Source organism: Leopardus geoffroyi, chromosome E2 (assembly GCF_018350155.1).
Source record: "Leopardus geoffroyi isolate Oge1 chromosome E2, O.geoffroyi_Oge1_pat1.0, whole genome shotgun sequence".
Taxonomy (NCBI): Eukaryota; Metazoa; Chordata; class Mammalia; order Carnivora; family Felidae; genus Leopardus; species Leopardus geoffroyi.
The window spans coordinates 35,432,497-35,455,377 of NC_059335.1; the positions used below are offsets into that span (position 1 = coordinate 35,432,497).

At 38.9% G+C, this 22,881-nt stretch overlaps 1 protein-coding gene across 9 annotated transcripts in view; it reads right to left on the minus strand.

The window, feature by feature from the left end:
- Positions 1 to 22,881, minus strand: part of CNOT1 (CCR4-NOT transcription complex subunit 1) — a 102,814-nt gene that overhangs the window by 58,955 nt on the left and 20,978 nt on the right. For all 9 annotated transcript variants that reach the window (XM_045442945.1, XM_045442940.1, XM_045442943.1 and 6 more), the window contains exon 2: positions 17,901 to 18,176. In XM_045442945.1, coding sequence (XP_045298901.1) covers positions 17,901 to 18,002 — 102 coding nt within the window. In that variant the 5' untranslated portion in view covers positions 18,003 to 18,176. The remainder of the gene's footprint in view (positions 1 to 17,900; positions 18,177 to 22,881) is intronic.

Genomic DNA, 22,881 nt, shown 5'->3' on the forward strand with positions numbered 1-22,881 from the left:
GCACTTTGGTCAACATCTAAACCAAAACACCAAGTAACATAAATGACATGTAGTTAGAATATTAAGTGGCTGTTTTTTTTAAGTTGTAAGGCAATAATTTTGTAACTGGAGCTGTAAGAGTATCACTTTTTCTGTGCATTATTTGTACCCTAAATACGTAACCTGAAATTTAAGACAACTGTAACTCATTACAATAACCTACAAGGCAGGGCCCTAAAAAAAAAAAAAAAACAGTCTGACTTCAGTACTTTATTTAGATGCTGCCCCTGGCCTCTATTAGTTTTGTGCTGTTTCTCAAATTTACCAATGTTACTGCTATTCTAATTAGAAAGCTTCAGAATGCTAACACAGGCTGTTCTATCAGTTCCTTTCATAACTACATGACCTGCCCCACAATCTCCCCTTCACCCTGCATTACTTTTCACTATAGCACTTAAAATCACCTGATAATTTATGTTTATTTTCTATGTCCCTCACTAGACTTTAAGTTGTACGAGAACAGGGAATTTGTGCAGTTATACTCACCTCTTTGCATCTAGTCTAGAAAAGAACTTAGTGCATTTTAAGTACAGAGTGAGTAATCATTCTCTTACTAAATGCTTTTTAAAAATATTATAAATAACACTTGCACTTTAGGCTAAGTACAGTACTAAGCTTCCTTGGTTTAATCTTCAACAACTCTGCCAAAATTTACTGTAATTTTATAGATGAAGAGTTGAACACTTAAATCAGACAACTTGAGCGTCAAATTACAGAGTCGATGAGTTGAGAAATCTGGATTCATACTCCAACTCCAAATCCTATGCTCTTTGTACTGTATCATAATTATGTGGTAGCTGGCTGAGTTAACTTATTTCAGTTTCAGTTTTCCCCAGCCAGAAAATACAGGAAGCTAAATAAGACCAATTTTTACACTGTCCCACATACATCTTCAAGATAAAATCAATAAAATCAGATAATCAAGAACTTCTCCATGTCTAAAAGTTATTGCGGCCCTACTCACAATGTACTGGGTTGTGGGTTCTTACAATTCCTTAAGTCCTATAAAGGCAGAGATTATTTTTTTACTATCCCCTGGAATGCTGAAAACATTATCTTAAAGGGACAATTCAAATTAATTAGAAATAAATCTATCTATGCTCCAACCAAATGGAGCTCTTGCTCAGAGGAGCAAGAATATCTGGTTTAACAAAAATCTGAATACATGCTAGATACTATTCAAGGTACAGCAAATACAGCAGAAGACGAGACCAACGGGTTCTGTACCTCTCATGAAGTACATTTTCACAGGGGGAAAAAGTTATGAAATTTTTCTGATAAACTGTCATATAAAAAACAAAACAAGGTGTTGTGATATTGATAGGAGGGGGGAGTGGTGCCTGAGAAAGGCCTTCTCTAAAGATTTAACATATAAACAGACTTAAAATATTGAAGTGACAAAAATCACACATAGAGCTGGAGGAAAGAGAATTTGAGGCAAAACGTAAACTGTATGCAAATGCATTTAATAACAAAAAAGAAAAAAAAAAAGGCAGAGGGAGTCAGGAGACTAGATCATGATTCTTGAACCTAGTGACTTATCTGGTACTGTTACATCAATCTAAAAGATGGAAGACATTCCACTAGACTGTCGTCACAGCCAACAAAACCCAAAAAAACAAATTTAACTTTTTGTTTTAACTAGAATAGGCAGAATTTTACGAAGCTCCCTTCTAACCATTTACATTCATTTCTACAATATAATTTTATAGCTTCTATTACAGCCATTCAATCTTAACAACCACCCTCAGTATATATAGACAAACAATATCATGTCATTACAAATACAGATTTGTTTTTTAAGAAAATCAAGGTTGCAACAAAAAGGGACAAATGTCACACATAACTTGCTGGAGAGTAGTAGGATCAGAAGGTATGTTTTTATAGCTGCTAGGTGTATGGAATATTCAGTCTGTGATACCATGGTGCCCTTCATTAGAAGCCACTTTTTTCTTCTAAAACTGAAGTGATATTTTGGGGCACCTCAGTGGCTCAGTCAGTTGAGCATCCCGACTCCTGACTTCAGCTCAGGTCATGATCACAGAGCATGGAGCCTGCCTAAGATTCTCTCTCTGCCTCTCCCTCTGCCCCTCTCCTTCACTCATGCTCTCTAAAAATTTTTTCATAGGGAAACGAATTTGACAATAAATTTCATGTTAAAAAAATAAAGTTTTTTTAAAAGGCTTTAATAAAAAACATAAAGTGGTATTGTAAAGACATGATCTTGGATTACAAAGATGTTATGGCAAGATTTTATTGATCCCACAAGACCAAGCCCTATGCATTTTTACTTAAAATTCAAACCTTCCGGGGCACCTGGCTGACCCAATCGGTTGGTTAAGTGTCTGACTCTTGATTTTTGGCTCAGGTCATGATCTCACAGTTCGTGAGATTGAGCCCTGTGTTGGGCTCTGCATTGACAGTGCTGGGATCCCTGCTTGGGGTTGTCTCTCTCCTCTCCCTGCCCCTCCCCGGATTTCCCTCCCTCTGTCTCCCTCTCACCCCCTCCCTTAAAAAAAAAAAAAAAAAAAAAAAAAAAAACCATTCCACCCACTGTACAGGAGTGGGACCAATAAAATAATTCAAAGTTTTAGTTAAGTAACTACATTACAATCTGATAAAATCTGTAGGCTACATTAAAAATAAATTAACTATACCAAAGGCATGCCATAATACTTCTATAATGATCTGATCTGCGGCTAGAACAACACATTCTCATTTAGAAGTCACGTAGTAAGAGGAACGTTAACAAATAATGCATTTATGATGGTAGAGATCCAGAAAATCATGTGAAATGGTCAGAGAAATGGGGCACTATCTGCCCTAGAGAACATATGGAGGAGGATTAAAGACATAATTGTATGAAGGGTAATTACATGAAATAATACATCTTATACAGAAAGAGCCCCATTTATTTTAGCTCATTTTAAGTATAAGAAGATGACTAATGAAGGTTGTCCACAAATGCTATGAGTAATCTTACAAGGTAGTCAAGTAACTTTCATAGTCCAAAACAACAAAAATCCTTCTTTATTAATACTTATTCTTCTTTTGGTGGAATACTTATAAAGCAGCAATTATCTGATGAATTGTGTCTTCAACCATAGCTGTTGTACAAACAGATTTTATATATTTATATATGGATACAGATTTTCCCACAAGATCAAAAAGATTTATATAAATAAAAATACAAAACCTAACCTACAAATGACCTCAAAGGTCCAAAATATGCCCAAGATTCTACAGTTATAAAGTACCAGATTTTTAAAATTTAAACTGAAGGCAGTAACTCTCTATATAACAATTACAGTTTTTACACTGTAATATGTTTTATACAAATAATGGAACCTCTTTGTGTTTCTTACACTTGTTAAACAATTTTAATTCTTAAAATTATATATACAGGTTATTATCTGTAATATACTTTGGGTTACTTTATTTAAAAAAATAGTGCATGTATTTGAAGCAGTTTAATATATTGAAAAGAATAAGAAAAAACCATGCAGCAAGTAATCAGGGTTAATTCTAATGAAAATCATTAATTTTAAGGACAAAACTTTCAAAGCCCTAACTCAAAGATGGTGGAACTATGAGCACTTTTTTCCGAGTAACAAAAAACTTCCTAATTTCCATTTTCAATAAAACATACTCCTGAAAGAACTGATCCAGAGAGATATGGAAGATAGCTCATTTTTAGCACCTCAAATGACAGGCCAAATGTAGATTTCTATTAGAGACTGATAAATCCACAAGTAAAAATGTTTGGGACTGATAAATGTTCCAAAACCTATATCCTTTGTTCAGTTGAGGAACCAGGGGCCAGCTGACCCATGAAAGAAAAGAGACTATCCATTTAGAAACCCAGATCAACATACTGCAGAATGACAAAGGAGCTAGAGCTGAGGAAACAACCAAATTCAAGATGCTACTTTTAACGTCTAGGGCAAACCATCTAGCCAAAGGAGAATGCTGGTGAAGCAGAATGAAGAGGAGGCTGTGGCAGTGGCAACCATTACCGAATTTGAAAACAAATGGCAGACTACCCCCAACATACTTCCCAGCCCTCAAGCATCCCCAAGATTGTTTACAAGTGAGTAAATAATTGGGTTAATTCAAAGATGAGCAAAAATCCAGAGACTCAGCATGGAACCTATCTGGAAGAAACTGTAAAATAAACAGACCAAAGAAACAAACAAGACAGATGGAGAACATACATTTGAAAGGACTTGCCCAAATATACAGAAGAGTTCAGTAAACAGTATTTCATACTACCAAAGAAATTCTAAGAACTGCTTTAATTTTTGAAGGGGAAAAGTCCTGAAAAAGGCAAAAGACTGGCTCAAAGACAGGATAACAGAAGGAAATGAAAGCAAGCTTGCATATTTAAGAAAATTAAGGCTGCTTAGGATTCTCTCTTTTCCTCTCTCACTGCCCCTCCCCTGCCTGTTCTTTCTCCCTCACAATAAAAATAAAAATTTAAAAACAAGCAAGCGCGCCTGGGTGGCTCAGTCAGCTAAGCATCCGACTTTTGACTCCGGTCAAAAGTCTCAGGTCACGATCTTACGGTTCATGAGCCCAGGGCTCTGTGCGGACAGCTCAGAGCCTGAAGCATGCTTCGGACCTGTCTCTCCCTCTCTCTCTGCCCTTCCCCTGCTCATGCTCTCTCTCTCTCAAAAATAAACAAATGTTTAGATAAAAATATATATAGATAGATAAAAAAAAATGTCTTAAAAGCAAATTATGTCTTAAAGCAAAAATGTCTTAAAAGCAAAACCTTCAGAAAAGGTAATCACCTAACAATCTATTTCAATCCACATAAAATCTAGTACAATCCACGTGGGGAAAAAAAAAAAAATCAAAGAAAGCAACAAAAGTATCCATGAAATAAATAAAGATCTGAATGGGAAGACTGAAAGGTATACCACAGCACAAGAAAGGCTGATGCAGAATAACCAATGCTACAGCATATACATAAAGTTAATGAACTCTAAAAGAAAATTTACAGGGATACTGAGGTTAGGAGTAGATATTGGTAGGAAAAGTTAGTTATCTAAAATAAAATGCATGAGGAAGGAGAGAGACAAGGAAAGACAGTCGGGGAACCTTTGGCATTACATGTTGCGGAAGAAACAATGGGGAGCAATATTTATAAAACCAGGGGTAACCTTGACTCAAGAATCTCATATTTAGGGGCACCTAAGTGGCTCAGTCGGTTGAGCATCCAACTCTTGATTTTGGCTCAGGTCATGGTCTCACAGTTCATGGGTTCGAGTCCTGAGTCAGGCTCTGCGCTGAGTGTGTAGAGCCTGCTTGGCATTCTCTCATTCCCCTCTCTGCTCCTCCCCCACTTACACTCTCTCTCAAAATAAATAATAAAGAAATAATTTCATATTAGTTATAATTGGACTTTAAATAAAAATGAGAACATTCTCAAGCGTGAAAGAACTCCATTAATAGCACCCAAGTTCTAAATGAAACAAATCTGACCATGATCTGCAGCCAAAACAGAAATGAATGAAAATAGAAGATTTGGGGGGGAACGTAGAAACTGCAGTAAAAGGACAGGCAGTGAGAACTGAATCCATTTCAATATATAATATATTTCTAATAAGATTAAATTGCTCTTTAAATAAAAGTTGTTTTACATATTTAACTTTGGGAACAAAAACTTTACATAATTACCAAGCAAACTTTAATTAAGTAAAAGATATTCCCTAAATATTGAAGGTAATATGAAAACAATGAATCCAATACTATACCCAGTTGGTGGTGTAACTATATCAAGAACTATTCTAAATAACTTTAAAATGTTAATTTGATGGTACATCTCTACTAAGATACATAGCCATACTTCATTTTATTGCATTACAGCAATTTTAAGATATATTTTTTTGTTTTTCAGATTGAAGGTTTATGGCAACTGTGTATCAAAGCCATTTTTCCAGTAACATTTGCTCATTCTTGTTTCTGTGTCACATTTTGGTAATTCTCACAATATTTCAAATTTTCCCATTATATTTCTTATGATGGTCTGTGATCAGTGATGATGGTCTGTGATCAGTGATGTTACTACTGTAATTGTTTGGGGGCACCAAGAACTACATCCATAGAAGGCAGCAAACATAACAAATGTATGTGTTCTGACTACCACAGCAACCAGCTGCTCCCCCACCTTCTCTCCCTCCTGTTACCTGAGATAAAACAATATTGAAATTAGACCAATTAATAATCCTACAATGTCCTCTTAAGTGTTCAAATGAAAGGAAGAGTCAAACATATCTCACTTGAAATCAAAAGATAGATATGATTAAGGTTAGTTAAGGAAGGCACATTCAAAGTCCTCTTGTTAAGGAAGGCACATTCAAAGTCCTCTTGGCCAAACAGGCCAAAAGCCAGTCCTCTTGTGCGTAAGTTAGCCAAGTTGTAAACACTAAAAAAGGAAGTTTCTTGTAGGACATTACAAGTGTTACTCCAGTGAACACATGAATGATAAGAAAGCAGAAGAATCTTCTTGCTGGTAAAGAAGAAGTTGTCATGGCCTGGACAGAAGATCAAACCAGCCATAATATTCCCTTAAGCCAAAGCCTAATTCAGATCAAGGCCCCAACTTTTCTTCAATTCTATAAAGCCTGAGAGAGGTGAGGAAGCTCCAGAAAAAAAGCGGTAAGTTAGCAAAGGTTGGTTCATGGAGTTTAAGGAAAGAAGCCATCTCCCTAATATAAAAGCACAAGGTGAAGCAAAGGCTGATGTAGAAGCTGCAGCAAGTCATCCAGAAGATCTGGCCAGATAACGAAGGCAGCTACAGTAAGCAAAAGATTTTTCAATGTCGATGAAACAGAATTTTATTAGAAGAAAACGCCAGGGACACATGGGTGGCTCAGTTGGTGAAATGTCCTGACTTTAGCTCATGTCATGATCTTGCTGTCATGTTCTCGCAGTCCATGGGTTTGAGTCCCGTGTCGGGCTCTGTGCTGACAGCTCAGCCTGGAGCCTGCTTCGGATTCTGTGTCTCCCTCTATCTCTGCCCCTCCCCCACTTGTGTTTTCCCTCCCTCCCTCTATCTCTCTCTCAAAAATAAACAAACATTAAAAAGAAGAAGAAAATGCCATTTAGGACTTCCACAGCTAGAGACAAGCCAATGCCTGACTTCAAAGCTTCAAAAGACAAGCTGACTCTCTTGTTAAGGGCAAATGCAGCAGGCGATTTTTAAGGTGAACCCAATGCTCACTGACCATTCCAAAACTCCTAGGGTCCTTACAAATTATGCTAAATTGACCCTCCTGTGCTCTAAAAATGGAACAAAGCCTACAGGACAGTACATCTGTTTACAACATGATTTGCTGAATATTTAAAAACCACTGTTGAGACCTAATGTTCAGAAAGAAAGACTCCTTTCAAAAGATTACTGATCACTGACAATGCACCTGGTCACCCAAGAGCTCTGGTGGAGATATACAAGAAGATTATTGTTGTTTTCAGGTCTGCTAACACAACATCCATTCCGCAGCCCGACGGATCAAAGAGCCCTTTATTAGACTTTTTTTTTTTTTAATCTTTATTTATTTTTGAGAGAGAGACAGACAGAGTGCGAGCAGGGGAAGGGCAGAGAAAGAAGGAGACACAGAATCCAAACAGGCTCCAGGCTCTGAGCTGTCAGCACAGAGCCTGATGCAGGGCTCAAACTCACGAAAGCAAGTTCATGGCCTGAGCCGAAGTCCAATGCTTAACTGACGGAGCCACCCAAGTGCCCCCGAAGTCCTTCAGATTTTTCAAGTCTTACTATTTAAGAAGTACATTTTGTTAAGCTACAGCCACCACAGATAATGATAATACTTGATGATGGATCTGGGCAAAGTAAAGTGAAAACCTTCTGGAAGGGACTTAGCATTCTAAATGCCATCCAAGAACATTCGTGATCATGGGGAAAAGGTCAAAATATCAAAAGTAACAAGAGTTACAGAAGTTGATTCCAAGTCCGTGGAGATGACTTTAAGGGGTTCAAGACTTCAGTGGAAGAAGTAACTACAGATGTGCTAGAAACAGCACGAGAACCAGAACTGGAAGTGCGGCCTGAAGATGTAACTGAATTACTGCAATCTCATGATAAAATTTTAACAGATGAGGGGTGGCTGGGTGGCTCAGTCAGGTAGGTGTTCAACTCTTGACTTCAGCTCAGGTCATCTCACTGTTCGTGGGTTCGAGCCCTGTGTCAGGCTCTATGCTGACAGCTCAGAGTCTGGAGCCTGCTTCAGATTCTGTGTCTCCCTCCTTCTCTCTGTCCCTCCCCTGCCTGCACTGTCTCTCTCTCTCAATAAACAAAGATTAAAAAAAACATTTAAAAAAAAAAAAAAAAGATTCTCTCCCCCTCTGCCCTTCCCCAGCTTGCTCGCTCTCTCTCAAAGAAAAAAAAAAACTTTAACAGATGAAGAGTTGATTCTTTTAAAGGAGCAAAGTGGTTACTTGAGATGGAATTTACTCCTGGTGAAGATGCTGTGAAGATTGTTGGAATGACAACGAAGTTTGTTTATCAACTATCAACTTACCAACTTAGTAAAGCAGTGGCAGGCAGGGCCTGAGAGGACTGACTCCACAATTTTGAAACACATTCTACTGCAAATTAAATACTACCAAACAGCATCACATGCTACAGAGAAATCATCCATGAAAGGAAGAGCCAATCAATGTTAAGGAATTGCTACAGCCACCTCAACCTTCAGCAACCATCAGCTGCTTGCACTGGGCTCTGTGCTGACGGATTGAAGCATGGAGCCTGCTTCAGATTCTGGGTCTCCCTCTCTCTGCCCCTCCCCCACTCATGCTCTGTCTCTCAAAAATAAATAAAAAGATGTTAATAAAAAAAATTTTAATACTAAAACACATACATCAAAAGTTAAAAATATATGAGCTCCTGGGGTGCCTGGGTGGCTTAGTTAGTTGAGCATACAACTTGTAATTTCGGCTCAAGTCATGATCCCAGTGTAGTGAGATCAAGCCCCACGTTGGGACTCCGCACTCAGCAAAGAACCTGCTTGGGATTCTCTCCCTCTGCCCGTCTCCCGTACTCACATGCGCTTGCACGCTCTCCCTCCCCCCACCCCCACACCTCAAATAAAAAAGAATGCTAAAAAAACCTCCTATTTGGGGTGACTGGATGGCTCAGTTGGTTACACGTCCAACTTTGGCTTGGGTCATGATCTTGCGGTTCTTGAGTTTGAGCCCCACATCAGGCTCTGTGCTGACAGCTTGGAGACTGGAGCCTGCTTCAGATTCTGTGTCTCCCTCTCTCTGTGTTCATGCCCTGCCTGTGCTCTGACTCTGTCTCTCAAAAATAAACAAACATTAAAATTTTTTTTTAAAAAACTCATATTCACAGTCATGTTCAGAAGCCAGGAATCGAGTCACTCTGAAAACTTGGAAATAAACACAGAAACAAACATTAATCTTGCCCTTCTTTTATAAACTGTACCTCAGATAACCATATAGTTGGTAAGAGCAAGTTTCTTTTTACAGAACTATTTCAAGAATGCATAACAAGAGTACCATCATTTTGCAATCCTGAACAAATGAATCTAATCAATGAACAAAGTCTACTAAAAATCACAAAAATAGAGGCAACCAGACACTGCAAACCTCCTGATGAAAAGTATATACTACTACCTTTAAAACTGTTTTAAGGGAAGAAAAAACCTAATCTATTAAGCTTCTAAATTTACTGATTTACGGGAAATACAAGAGACAAAAGAACATGTTAAACATCACCCTGGAGCTATAATCAGCAAAACTCACACTTGGTAGCTATAAGACAATCTGATTTAAAGTTTTTATTTATTTGTTTAAGAAGTGGGGAGGGGGACAGAGAATCCGAAGCAGGCTCTGCGCTGACAATAGAGAGCCCAATGCTGTGGGTTCAGGAACTGTGAGATCATGACCTGAGCCAAAGTTGATGTTTAACTGACTAAGCCACCCAGGCACCCCGGAAAACCAAAGATTTTAAAAGATCTTTAATGAGGGCCAATTGAACAAATGTTTATTTTATTGGATCCTAATTCAAACCCACGTGTTATATGAGATTTTTTAGATGAGGCAAACAGGAAATTTGAGTGTTAACTGGATATTACATTTAGAAATTATTATGCTTTTTTTTTTTTTTTAAGATATGACAGTGGCATTATGGTTTGGTTTAAATTAATATATAAATAAATAAAATTATGTATGAGACAAGTTTTAAAACCAAAGACTGGGGGCGCCTAGGTGGCTCAGTCGGTAGAGTGTCCAACTCTTGATTTCAGCTCAGGTCATGCATGATGCCACAGTTCGTGGGACCTATCACCTCGTCAGGCTCTGGACTGACAGTGAGAAGAAGCCTGCTTGGGGTCCTCGCTCTCCCTCTCTTTCTGCTCCTCCCCCACGTGTGCTCTCTCTCTCTCTCAAAATAAATTTAAAAAAAAAAAAAAAAAAAAAAAAAAAAGCCTGAAACAAGATTAGTCATGACTTAAAAAAAGGATGATAGATTTGGGAAGATTATATTACACTGTTCTACTCTTGCGCTTGAGATTATCTTTAATAAAACTCTTGGTGTAAGTTTTATTAACTTAATAAATTTTAAAATCTATTTTATATCACATTAAAAATAAACTTGAAATTTTAATACAATTTTTAAATTATATTTACAGAAACTCTAGATCTTAAAGGACACGATACAAAATACTTTTTTTTAATTTTTACTTATGTAATCTCTACACCCCACATGGGGCTCAAACTCACAACCCCAAGATCAAGAATCACATGTTCCCCAACTGAGTCAGCCAGGCACCCGAAGGCATAAAATATTTTTATAGCATCAGTATTTTTAACCCAAAAACAAAAGTGAAATATTCAGAAACGTTAAGCTGAGAATTTAAAAAAATTAGTGTATTTTTTTCTATTTTACTTATATAATTTCTTTCACATAACAACAACGATTACCTTTATGGTTTTTTGTTTGTTTTTGAGAGAGAGAGCACACAAGCAGGGCAGTGGTAGAGAGGGAGGGGGAGATGGAATCCCAAGCAGGCCCCACATAGTCAGCACAGAGCCCAACATGGGGCTCAATTTCATGAAGTGTGAAATCAGGACCAAGAGTCCAACCTTAACCAACTAAGCCACCCACGTGTCCCAACAATGATGAATTTAAAGGAAAGAACTACAAGGGTTAATCTTTAAAGAATATCATAACATCCTGACTGATGAGACAAACTCCAATCCTGTTTTCTCATCTATAAAATGGTAGTACTAGTTAGTTCACACATCTAGTGAACCCATATATCTAATAAATTCAATGAACATTCCTTTATCCGCTTGTCCCTAGGAGAAACAACAAAGGGAAAACAATCCTAGTCAAGCTATTAAGGCTGCTCAGACTAAGCCACAACACAGCAAGTATAAAATATACTAAGCATCCAAGAATACAATAAGCCTTTACCAATCACCAAAAGCAATCAAGAACCAAAAATTAGAATGCTGCTTCCACATCAGTTCTAAATTCCTAATCATTCTGAAATAACAGAAGGAGGCTGTCTGTAAAGATACTATTTAAGTTTATCAATTTTGAGAGAGCATACGCAAGCAGGGAAGGGGCAGAGGGAGAGAGGCACTCCCTGCAAAAATACTATTAAAGACACAAAATTTACTTGTCTGAGAAAAATTTGTAGACATTGTGAAAACCTCAGTCATTAGACCAACCATTCTAACATTTATCTTCAAAATTAATTAGTGGGGCACCTAGCTGGCTCATTCTGGTGGAGCCTGCGACTCCTGATCTCAAGGTTGTGAGTTTGAGCGCCACAATCTTTTAAGGGGCACCAGGGTGGCTCAGTCGGCTGACTGTCCAACTCTTGATTTCTGTTCAGGTCATGATCTCACCATCAGGAGATTGAGCCCCATGTCTGGCTCCACGATGGACATGGAGCCTGCTTAAGATTCTTTCTCTCTGTCCAACCCCACTGCTCCCTCTCTCAAAAGAAAAGAAAAGAAAAGAAAAGAAAAGAAAAGAAAAGAAAAGAAAAGAAAAGAAAAGAAAAGAAAAGAAAAGAAAAGAAAAGAAAAGAAAAGAAATCCCCACTTGCACTGTCTCTCTCTCAAAATAAACAAACAAATAAGGGAGGAGGAGCACCTGGGTGGGTCAGTTGGATGAGTTTCAGCCTCTTGTTTTAGGCTCAGGTCAAGATCTCAAAGTTGGGTGAATTCTGTAGGACTCTGCGCTGGCAGCACAGAGCCTGCTTGGGATCCTCCGTCTCCCTCTCTCTCTCTCTGCCCTTCCCCCACTCCTGCTGTCTCTCTCTCAAAATACATAAACTTAAAAAAATAAAATGAATTTTGCTTTTTTAATTTTTCAAATTAACTTTTTAAAGACAGAGAGACAGAGTGTCAGTGGGTAAGGGGCAGAAAGAGAGGGAGACACAATCCAAAGCAGGATCCAGGCTCTGAGCTGTCAACACAGAGCCTGACATGGGGCTCAAACCCACAAACCGTGAGATCATGAGGTGAGCCAAAGTCGGACACTTAACCAACTGAGCCACCCAGACGCTCCAATAAAATGAATTTTAAAAAATAATCTAGGGGCGCCTGGGTGGCGCAGTCGGTTAAGCGTCCGACTTCAGCCAGGTCACGATCTCGCGGTCCGTGAGTTCGAGCCCCGCGTCGGGCTCTGGGCTGATGGCTCAGAGCCTGGAGCCTGTTTCCGATTCTGTGTCTCCCTCTCTCTCTGCCCCTCCCCCATTCATGCTCTGTCTCTCTCTGTCCCAAAAATAAAAATAAACGTTGAAAAAAATAAAATAAAATAAAATAAAATAAAATAATAAAATAAATAAAATAAAAAATAATCTAATCTTCTTAAAAAAACCAATCACTAAATAATTTATTCCTTCTTTCATCCCGATTGCATTTATAGGTATAAAGATAAAAACTAGAGGATAGTTCCACAACTCAAGGTCTTGAGAGTAGGCAAGATAATCAAACCAATTATAGTATAGTATTAAGCTGACCAGTTCAGGCAGAGCCTTGCTGGGGTGAAGTGACACACTGCACCATCAGATTCCCTACTTCAAGGAAGTTGCACTCACGCTGGCGGTCAGGTCCCTCAGAGTTTGTCTCAGCTGCATGGGACAGCTCTGCCTAAGGTTAGCTCTCATATATTAAGAGATAACATAAGGGATATAAAGGCCTGGCCATCTGGGCACACTGTGAGACAACTTTGAGGTCTGTTCCCAAACTTCCCACACAGTTTGCCAACATTTCCACCACAGTTCTCCTTCTGCCCAATTCTGTTTCCAAGTGGTCTCCCTCCACTACAGGTGTAGAAACCTTGTAAGTAACCTGCATTCCAAACTACCTCTTACGTGCTTCCAGAGAAGAGCAACACAGGCCAAGCCTAGGAGTCTGAGTTTCTAACTGGATAGGACAAAGACACACTAAAGATTTTAAAACAACAAAGAGACCACAGCTATACATTTTACAAAGGTCACACTGAGAACACAGTGAAAGATATTTTAGAGTAGGGGCTGTCTGGGACAGCCAAACTTTGAACTAGAAGACCTTCCAATCCAGTCTAATTATCTCCTATTTCTTTGTCTTCCATGCAGAATGAGATCCATCATAGGAATGTTGTGGATTCAAGTATCACATTTGCCACCATTTTCAGGGAAAGTACCAGTGGGCAAAACAATTAATAATGTCTTTGAAACTCCGTGTAAAGAGAGTAATACCTACCCTGCATGACTATGAGGAGAAGGTGAAAACTGACATAAAATCACATCAAAAATAATACCTGCACCATTACAAGTGTTTGAACAGTTGCTAGGAAGAAATGGTAACAGAACGGAGTATGCACAAACAACGAGTGAACTGACATAATGCTTACCATTTTTCACACAACACTGTAAGATCAATGTTGTTTCACGTAATAATCTCACTGCTACTGATAGACGATTGGGTTATTTCCAGCATGGCTATTGCAATACATGTTTTTTGATGAACATGCACATGAATTTGTTTTATTGTATACATAGAAGTGAACTGCTGGGTCATAAATGATATGTTCAGTACCTTAAGAAGAGGCTTCTGAGATGTTACCATCATTTTTCTTGATCTGCATGGTTATGCAAATTTATATTCATTTTATGAATATTCTATTTTTATTTAATTTTTTTAAAAATTTAAATATACTTATTTTGAGAGAGTACACCAGTGGGGAAGGGACAGAGAGAGAAAGAGAGAGAGAATCACAAGGAGGCTTCACACCACCAGTGCAAGGCCAATGCGAGGCCTGAACTCAAAAACCTTGAAATCACGCTCTGAGCCGAAGCTAGATGCTTAACCAACTTAGCCACTGAGGCACCCCTGTGTCTTTTTTTTTTCTTAAGTTTATTTATTACGAGAGAGAGTGTGCAAGTGAGTGTGCAAGCAGGGCAGAGAGAGAATCTCAAGCAGGCTCCACACGGTCAGTGCAGAGCACAACACAGGGCTCAATCTCAGATGCTTGGCTCGATCTTACTAACCATGAGATCTTGACCTGGGCCGTTATCAAGAGCGGGACTCTTAACCGGCTAAGCCATCCAGGCACCCCTCATCTGCATATTTATGATTTGTGAACTGCTCTGTATATACATATTACTTCAATAAAAAGTTGACTAGGGACACCTGGGTGACTCAATCTAGTATCCGACTTCAGCTCAAGTCATGATCTTACAGTTCGTGAGTTCGAGCCCCACATCAAATCACAAGAGAATCTCTCCTCTATGCCCTTCTCCCATTGGAGCTTTCTCTAAGTAAACTTTTAAAAAATGACTAAAAATAAATAAATAACACATGGTACACAGCAGATGCTTAAATAGTAGTTGCATCAAATTCTTAGGTCACAGACCAGCACAGCTTTCAGAATTTATCCTAAAGAATTAATCCAAATAAAGGAAAAAAGGGGTTAAGTCTTCACTGATGAAGTGTTATTAGATTGGATTCTTCAAAGATGAGAATTTCAGGATTTAGAATGACATAAAGGGTCCTGAAACTCAGACTGAGAAGCTTGAATTTTGTTCTGTACTAGAAGGACCTGTAAAGGTATTAGAAAAATGAACTTAAGCACCGTTAATTCATCTAAGTAGCATCAAATGCATTAAGCCCTGTAAGCATACAAATGTGCTGGTATTTCAATGTACTACATACACTGAAATACTACATGAAAAGAAAAAAAAGCAAATAGGAACTGAGTAATTCCAAGAACTGAGCTTTCCCATTAGAAAACTAAGTAGAAGGGGTGCCTGGGTGGTTCAGTCGGTTAAGCGCCCGACTTCGGTTCAGGTCATGATCTCATGGTTCGTGGGTTTGAGCCCTGTGTCAGGCTCTGTGCTGAAAGCTCAGAGCCTGGAGCCTGCTTCAGATTCTGTCTCCCTCTCTCTCTGCCCCTCCTCCACTCATGCTCTGTTTCTGTCTCAAAAATAAATAAACATAAAAAAATTAAAAGAGAAAAAAACAAAACTAAGTAGAAGAGTTGCCCAAGCTTGAATTTCTAAGAATTTATCCTACAAATCAACTAACACACACGTAAAAAACAATCTTATAACAGCATTGTCGATAGGATGCATACACGCATACACACACACACACACACACACACACACACACACACACACATCAAACCTAAATGTACCTCAATAGTGAAATAAATTACAATTCATCAATACGATGGTTTCCTATACAGCCTTTTAAAAGGAAGAAGAAACTTTTCATGTTTGGATTAAGAAATAATTTCTAAAAGAGACTGGTAAATTAAAAAAAAAAAAACCAAGATGTAGAACACTATCATACACCACCATATAAAAAAGGATGAGAAGTATTTTACTATTTTTTCACTGTTTTTTAATGTTTGTTTATTTTTGAGAGGGAGACAGAGTGTGGAAGGGGCAGAGAAGAGGGAGACACAGAATCTGAAGCAGGCTCCAAGCTCTGAGTTGTCGGCACAGAGCCCAACACGGAGCTTGAACCCACGGACCACAAGATCATGACCTGAGCTAAAGTCGAACGTTTAACTGACTGAGCCACACAGGTGCCCTTATATTAATCTACTTTAAAAATAAACTTAAACCACAACTTCTACACACACACTCCAAAAACAAAAGAGAAAAATGTTTTCATATAAACTCTTAATTCTTAGATTTAGCTCAAATAATTAGGCACCTACTTCATTTACAAACTTGTACTAGTGTACTACTTAACTTATATAATAACTAATTTATTACGCAGAGGAGAATTAGCATTTTTAAAAATAATGCTTATGACAGGAACCGTATTAGGTGCTCCACTTATTGCATTTAATCCTAACAAGGATGTCAGGCAGATTTTATTTTTATTCTTATTTTGCAGGTGAGGAAAATAAGGTTCAGAGAAGTGACCTATTGTCACACAACTAGTATGTTTTATTTTAACAATATATACAATTCTAAGTATAGTGCCATTTGATTTATTGATGCGAAGGGGGTACCATCATTGAAACAAAGGTATACTATATAACTTTCAAAAAGATTGAATGAAATGCTCTAGAAGTCAAACCTGTACTTGAAAACAATAGCTTTTTAAAATTGGGGGTCAAAGGCAAAACCTGGGCGGGGGGGAGAAGGGCAAAGAATTTGAAATGACATTTCTCCAAAGATACACAAATAAGCACATGAAAGATGTTCAACATCATCATCTATATTACCAAAATGAGATACCTGTTTACACTCCCTAGAATGGGAATAGTGTTCGTAAAGAGGAGGGAAAATTGGAACCCTTATACATTGCTTGTAGAACTGAAAAGTGGTCCAGTGCTCTAGAAAATAGTCTGGCAGTTCTTCAGATATTTAGAGTTACCATATGACCTAGAAATTCCATTATTTAGTATATACTAAATATTTAAAATAGGGGCACCTGGATGGTTCAGTCAGTTAAGCATCCGACTCTTGGTTTCGGCTCAGGTCATGATCTCATGGTTTCAGGAGTTCGGGCCCCACATCATCCTCCAAGCTGACAGCGCAGAGCCTGCTTGGGATTCTCTCTCTCCTCTCCTCTCATCCTGACCCTTCCAGACTCACGCTGTCTCTCTCTCTCTCTCTCTCAAAATATATAAACTTACAAAAAAATTAAAAACAAATATCCACCCAAAAACTGAAAGCCAACACTACTCAAAAGCCACAAAATGGAAACAAATTTAAATATATTCGATGGTTGGATGAACAAAATGAGGACTATTCATAGAATTGACTATTGTTCATTATTATGAATAATATTAACACAGTATTATTATTATTATTCATAAAAAGGAATGAAGTACTGACACTGGCTCCAACATGGATGAAACTTGAAAGTACTGTGATAAGTGAAAGAAGGCAGACACAAAAGGCCACATCTGGTAAGACTGCGTTTATATGAAATGTCCAGAAAGGCAAATCCATAAAAGCAGAAAGATTAGTGCTTGCCAGCGGCTGGAGAGAGGAGGAAATGGAAGAGCAACTGCTCACAGTGTTAAGCATTTCTTTCAAAGATGAAGAAGATATTTTCAAAGATGGTGATAATTAAGTAATTTTGTGAATTACTGGAAACTACCAAATGGCACATTTTAAAAGGGTGAGTTTTACATTTTGTAAAGTATACCTCAATTTCAAACTGTAGCTAGAAAAGATGGGGAGTAGGCCAAAACAAGATATTTCATAAGTTGTATAGAAAAATTAAAATCTGTGACTCCTCAAAAAAAGGACTGGGATAAATCTCTTTTATGTATTAAAGCTGCGGAGAACCTTCTTTCCACTACATACTCATTCCTTTACTGGTACTTGTTTTCTAAGTTTACTTACATGCTGTATTTCCTGCTGGCTGGCTCGGTAGTTTTTCTTGGTTAAATTGTCCACCAGGTAGCTGATTTGAGACAAGGCCAGCGAGAGCGAGTCAAGATTCATTGCTGGTTGGGGCGGAAGCAGGCGGCCGAGCCCGGCGCAAAATCACCATTATTCCCCTTTAGTCACCTCAGAGGCAGGTTAATGCTTTCTTTGTAATTAGCCTATATCTGATGTCTGTGCAGTGTCTTCAGTTCTTCTTTACCAGGGGTATTACTCTGTTCTGAAACATGGCACCTGTGTTATAAAAAAAAAAAAAAGAAGAAGAAGAAGAAAAAACTTCAGATTTTCAAATAGTTATTTTGTTTTTTACATTTATTTATTTTTGAGAGACAGAGACAGACAGAGTGTGAGCAGGGGAGGGGCAGAGAGAGAGAGGGAGACACAGAATCCAAAGCAGGCTCCAGGCTCTGAGCTGTCAGCACAGAGCCCGACGCGGGGCTCAAACCCACAAACGGTGAGATCATGACCTGAGATCATGACCCGAAGTTGGACGCTTAACCGACTGAGTCACCCACAGGTGCCCCCAAATTAGTTTTTATTTTTAGGGGAAAAGGAGTTAAACAACCATCATCTCTCCATCTTAATACCTGAAATACCACTAAGGACTTAGGAAAAACAAAATTAAAATGTCTCAAACACTATTTATAGACGATGCCAAGTTTGAAACTTAGGGCCAATAGAAAAAGAAACCCCCCCCCCCAAAAGTTTGTTTAGCGAGACAACCTATAATATCTGAGATTTCTATTTTACCTACTTCAAAATGATTATTTATACTATACCCTTAGGAACAGCATGAACGTACTTAAAATTAGGATAGATGGAAAGGAACACTCATCTGACATTTTCAGTCTCTCTTCCCACACTATCTACAACCTATTTACAAGACCCCATTTATTAACTCTACTCCTTATAGACTGCTACAGAATCAGATGGTTTGGTCTTAAAGTTGTACCTTAGGATCTATGTTTTAGGTATTTGAATGGTTGTCCTAAAGGCAAATAAGGACTCCATAACCCAAATTCCTTCTCACAGTGTTGAAAATTTTATTAGGAAAATTTAGAAAGGAAAGCCCAAAGCAGCAGGATAGCTAAAATCACAGGATGCTTATCAGTTTAATTCCAACCACAAGCTGAGTCAGAGGAACTATTCCGTGTTACAAAAACAAAAAACAAAAAACACATAAGCTTCTTTTAATATTTATTTTGAAAGAGAGAGAGTGTGCAAGCAGGGGAGGGAGAGAGGGAGAGAGAATTCTGAGCATGCTCCACACTGGCAGCACAGAGCCCAACACAGAGCTCTATCTCAAACTGAGATTTTGACCTGAGCCAAAATCAAGAGTCAAGACACTTAACTGACTGAACCACCCAGCTGCCCCCACACGTTCGTCTTAAGCATTCACCAAGTACTGCTGCTGGAATACAAAAATCTTTGAATACAAGGAGCTGAACTTATGCAAAGCTTCATGTTCTATAAAATCGGCTCATAATTTCATTACAACCAGAACTCACCAGGTAAGATATAGAGAATTCACAAAGATTAGGGGCGCTGGGGTGGCTCAGTCTGTTAAGCGTCCAACTCTTGATTTCGGCTCAGGTCATGATCTCACCATTCACTTCAGTTTGTGAGTTCAAGCCCCACATGGTGCCCCACGTTGGGCTCCACCCTAACAGCCCAGAGCCTGTTTGGGATTCTCTCTCTTCCTCTCTCTCAGCCCCTCCCCTACTTGTGTGCTCTCTTTCTCCCTCTCAAAATAATAAACATTTTTTTTTAAAGGCTGATACAAAGGAACAGAATAACTTTACCATGGAACAGATACTATGGCAGCCTGTTTTTTTTTTTTAAGTGTTTTAATGTTTATTTATTTACAGAGACAGAGAGCAGGGGAGGGGCAGAGAGAAAAGAAGAGAGAAAATCCCAAGCAGGCTAAGTGCTGTCAACAGAGCAGCACACAGGGCTTGATCTCGTCAAGTGTGAGATCATGGCCTGAGTTGAAATCAAGAGCTGGACGTCTAAGTGACTGAGCCACCCAGGCACCCCAGCCTGTTTCAGTTATTATTTTACCCATGGGACAGCACAAATTTTATTTTACTTATGATATGGTACAGCAAAACAAATACTGAATGACCTTCTCAGAATTCCTCTAATAAAACTGAGGTTTTGGTACTTTGACTACACCATCTCTTCTGATAAAAGCCTCATGGTAAAGGGTACAACCTTTTCACGTTAACATCTAAAGACTGCTATACAATAAAACACTGGTGTAATCCAAGTTTCAAAAACCCAATCTTCATTATATGAACAAGTTAATGCATTTATGACCAATTCCAAGCCCTTATGTTAGATTAGAATGACAACATAATTTATTAACCAAACCAAAACACTTCTGAAAGTAAAGGGTGTAACCAGTTAAACCAGACAACAGGTGTAAACCAAGACACGTAATCACCCTAGCTGGCAAAAATCTTAAAAAAAAAAAAACAAAAAAAAAAAACCTGACCCGTCCCTCCAAACATTACTTTGTTTCTAAAATGTACTTTCACTGGTCTCTCCTTCTCAGTCTCTTTTGCTGACTCCTCTTCCTTGAACACTACAAATTGTTTCTTGTGCATCCAATCTAAAGAATACCAAGCACTGTGGATTACAGTTAATCTTCTAAGTGTTAACATAAAAGAATACCCATGACACTGAGTGAAAAGCTTCGGAACTATGAATAGCAAGATTGCATCTTTTAAAAATTTTTTTTTCCACGTTTTTTATTTATTTTTGGGACAGAGAGAGACAGAGCATGAACGGGGGAGGGGCAGAGAGAGAGGGAGACACAGAATCGGAAACAGGCTCCAGGCTCTGAGCCCTCAGCCCAGAGCCTGACGCGGGGCTCGAACTCACGGACCGCGAGATCGTGACCTGGCTGAAGTCGGATGCTTAACCGACTGCGCCACCCAGGCGCCCCAAGATTGCATCTTTTAAATAAAGACATCTACGTTCCTATGTGCAGAGAATGCAGAGAAAATAAGGTCTCAACCATAGCGGTTACAGACAGGATTTCACTTAAAATTCCATTTACAAAAAGACCCCGAGGGGCGCCTAGGTGGCACAGTCAGTTAAGCGTCCAACTCTTGGTCTTGGCTCAAGTCATGATCTCACAGTTCATGAGTTCAGGTCCTGCATCAGTCTCTGTGCTGACAGCACGGGAGGCTGCTTGGGATTCTGTCTCTCCCCTCTGCCCCTCCCCAGTTTGTGCGCACGCTCTCACTCTTTAAAAAAAAAAAAAGTTTAAGTCCTAAATAAAGAGTCCTTCTAGAAATCTACAGACCTTCATACATACAACATGTACAGTATTATTCAGTGCAGCAATAGCTGTCATAGCAAAGGAATGGCTAGGAGTTGGTGACCGAATAAATATCTTGGACAATGTATATAGTATTCTAGCCTTTAAACTCTTATTTCTAGGGGCACATGGGTGGCTCAGTCAGTTAGGCATCTGACTTCAGCTCAGGTCATGATCAGGTTTGTGAGTTTGAGCCCCATGTCAGGCTCTGTGCTGGCAGCTTAGAGCCCGCTTCAGATTCTGTCTCTCCCTCTCTCTGCCTCTACCCCACTCGCACTGTCTTTCCCACACACAAAATAATAGTAATAAACATTAAAAAAAATTTTTTTAAATAAGAAAATAAACTGTTATTTCTATATATGCTACTTTTTGCTTCTAATATGTGGACATATATAGAGTTAGCTTTTTGCAAAAAATATACAGGAAAGATAAGCCACAAACTAATCAAAATGGTTACCCATAAGGGAGTGAGAAAGGGTAGAAAGCATACAAATCTGATTGAAAACTCAGCAAGTATACCTTTTTGTATGTTTTTGACTTTTGAATCACGTGATTATCTTCCACGTTTGAAATTTAATTAAGAAAAAAACTACAATCAGGGGCGCCTCAGTCTGGTTAAGCATCCGACTTCAGCTTAGGTCACAATCTCAGTTTGTGAGTTCAAGACCCACTCCACGGCTCAGTGCTGACAGCTCGGAGCCTGGAGCCTGCTTCTGTGTCTCCTCCTCTCTCTGTCCGTCCCCTGCTCTCACTCTGTCTCTCCCTCTCAAAAATAAATAAACACTAAAAAAAATTTTCCTGAGGAAAAAACACAACCAAATACAAATAAACCTGAGTGTCAAACTGATTACATAAAACACAATGAAAACAAATTATTTCAAATAATTACTGAACACAGATGCTGTACATCTTTGATGGACAATGCAGAGTGGTGTGTGGGTGTGTGTGTATTATTTATTTGAAGGGGCGGGGGGGGGGCAAGTATCTTAAGTTGGGTCCACGCTCAGCACAGAGCCTGACGCAGGGCTCTATCCCACAACCCTGGGATCATAACCTGAGCCAAAACCAAGAGTTGAACACTCAACCAACTGAACCACCAAAGTACCCCTATTTTTTAGGACCAAAAGAAATCAAAGAAATTTGACTCATGTTTACTGTTAGCAAGAGTATTTCATTAAAAAGTTTAAACTTTGGGTACCTGGGTGGCTCAGTTAGTTGACTTCAGCTCAGGTCATGATCTCCCAGTTCATGGATTCAAGCCCCACGTCAGGATCTGTGCTGATGGTGCAAAGCCTGCTTGGGATTCTATGTCTCCCTCTTTTCTCTGACTTTCCCCCACCCATTCACTCACTCTCTCTCTAAAATAAGTAAATAAACATTTTTTTTTTTTTTTTTTAAGTTTACAGGGTGCCTGGATAGCTCAGTCAGTTAAGTGTCCTACTTTGGTTCAGGTCATGATCTCACAGTTAATGGGTTCAAGCCCCATATCGGGCTCTGTGCTGAGAGCCTTTTGAGCCTGGAGCTTGCTTCAGATTCTGTGTCTCCCTCTCTCTCTGCCCCTCTTCCACTCACAGTGTCCCTCTATCTCTCTCCCTCCCTCTTGAAGATAAA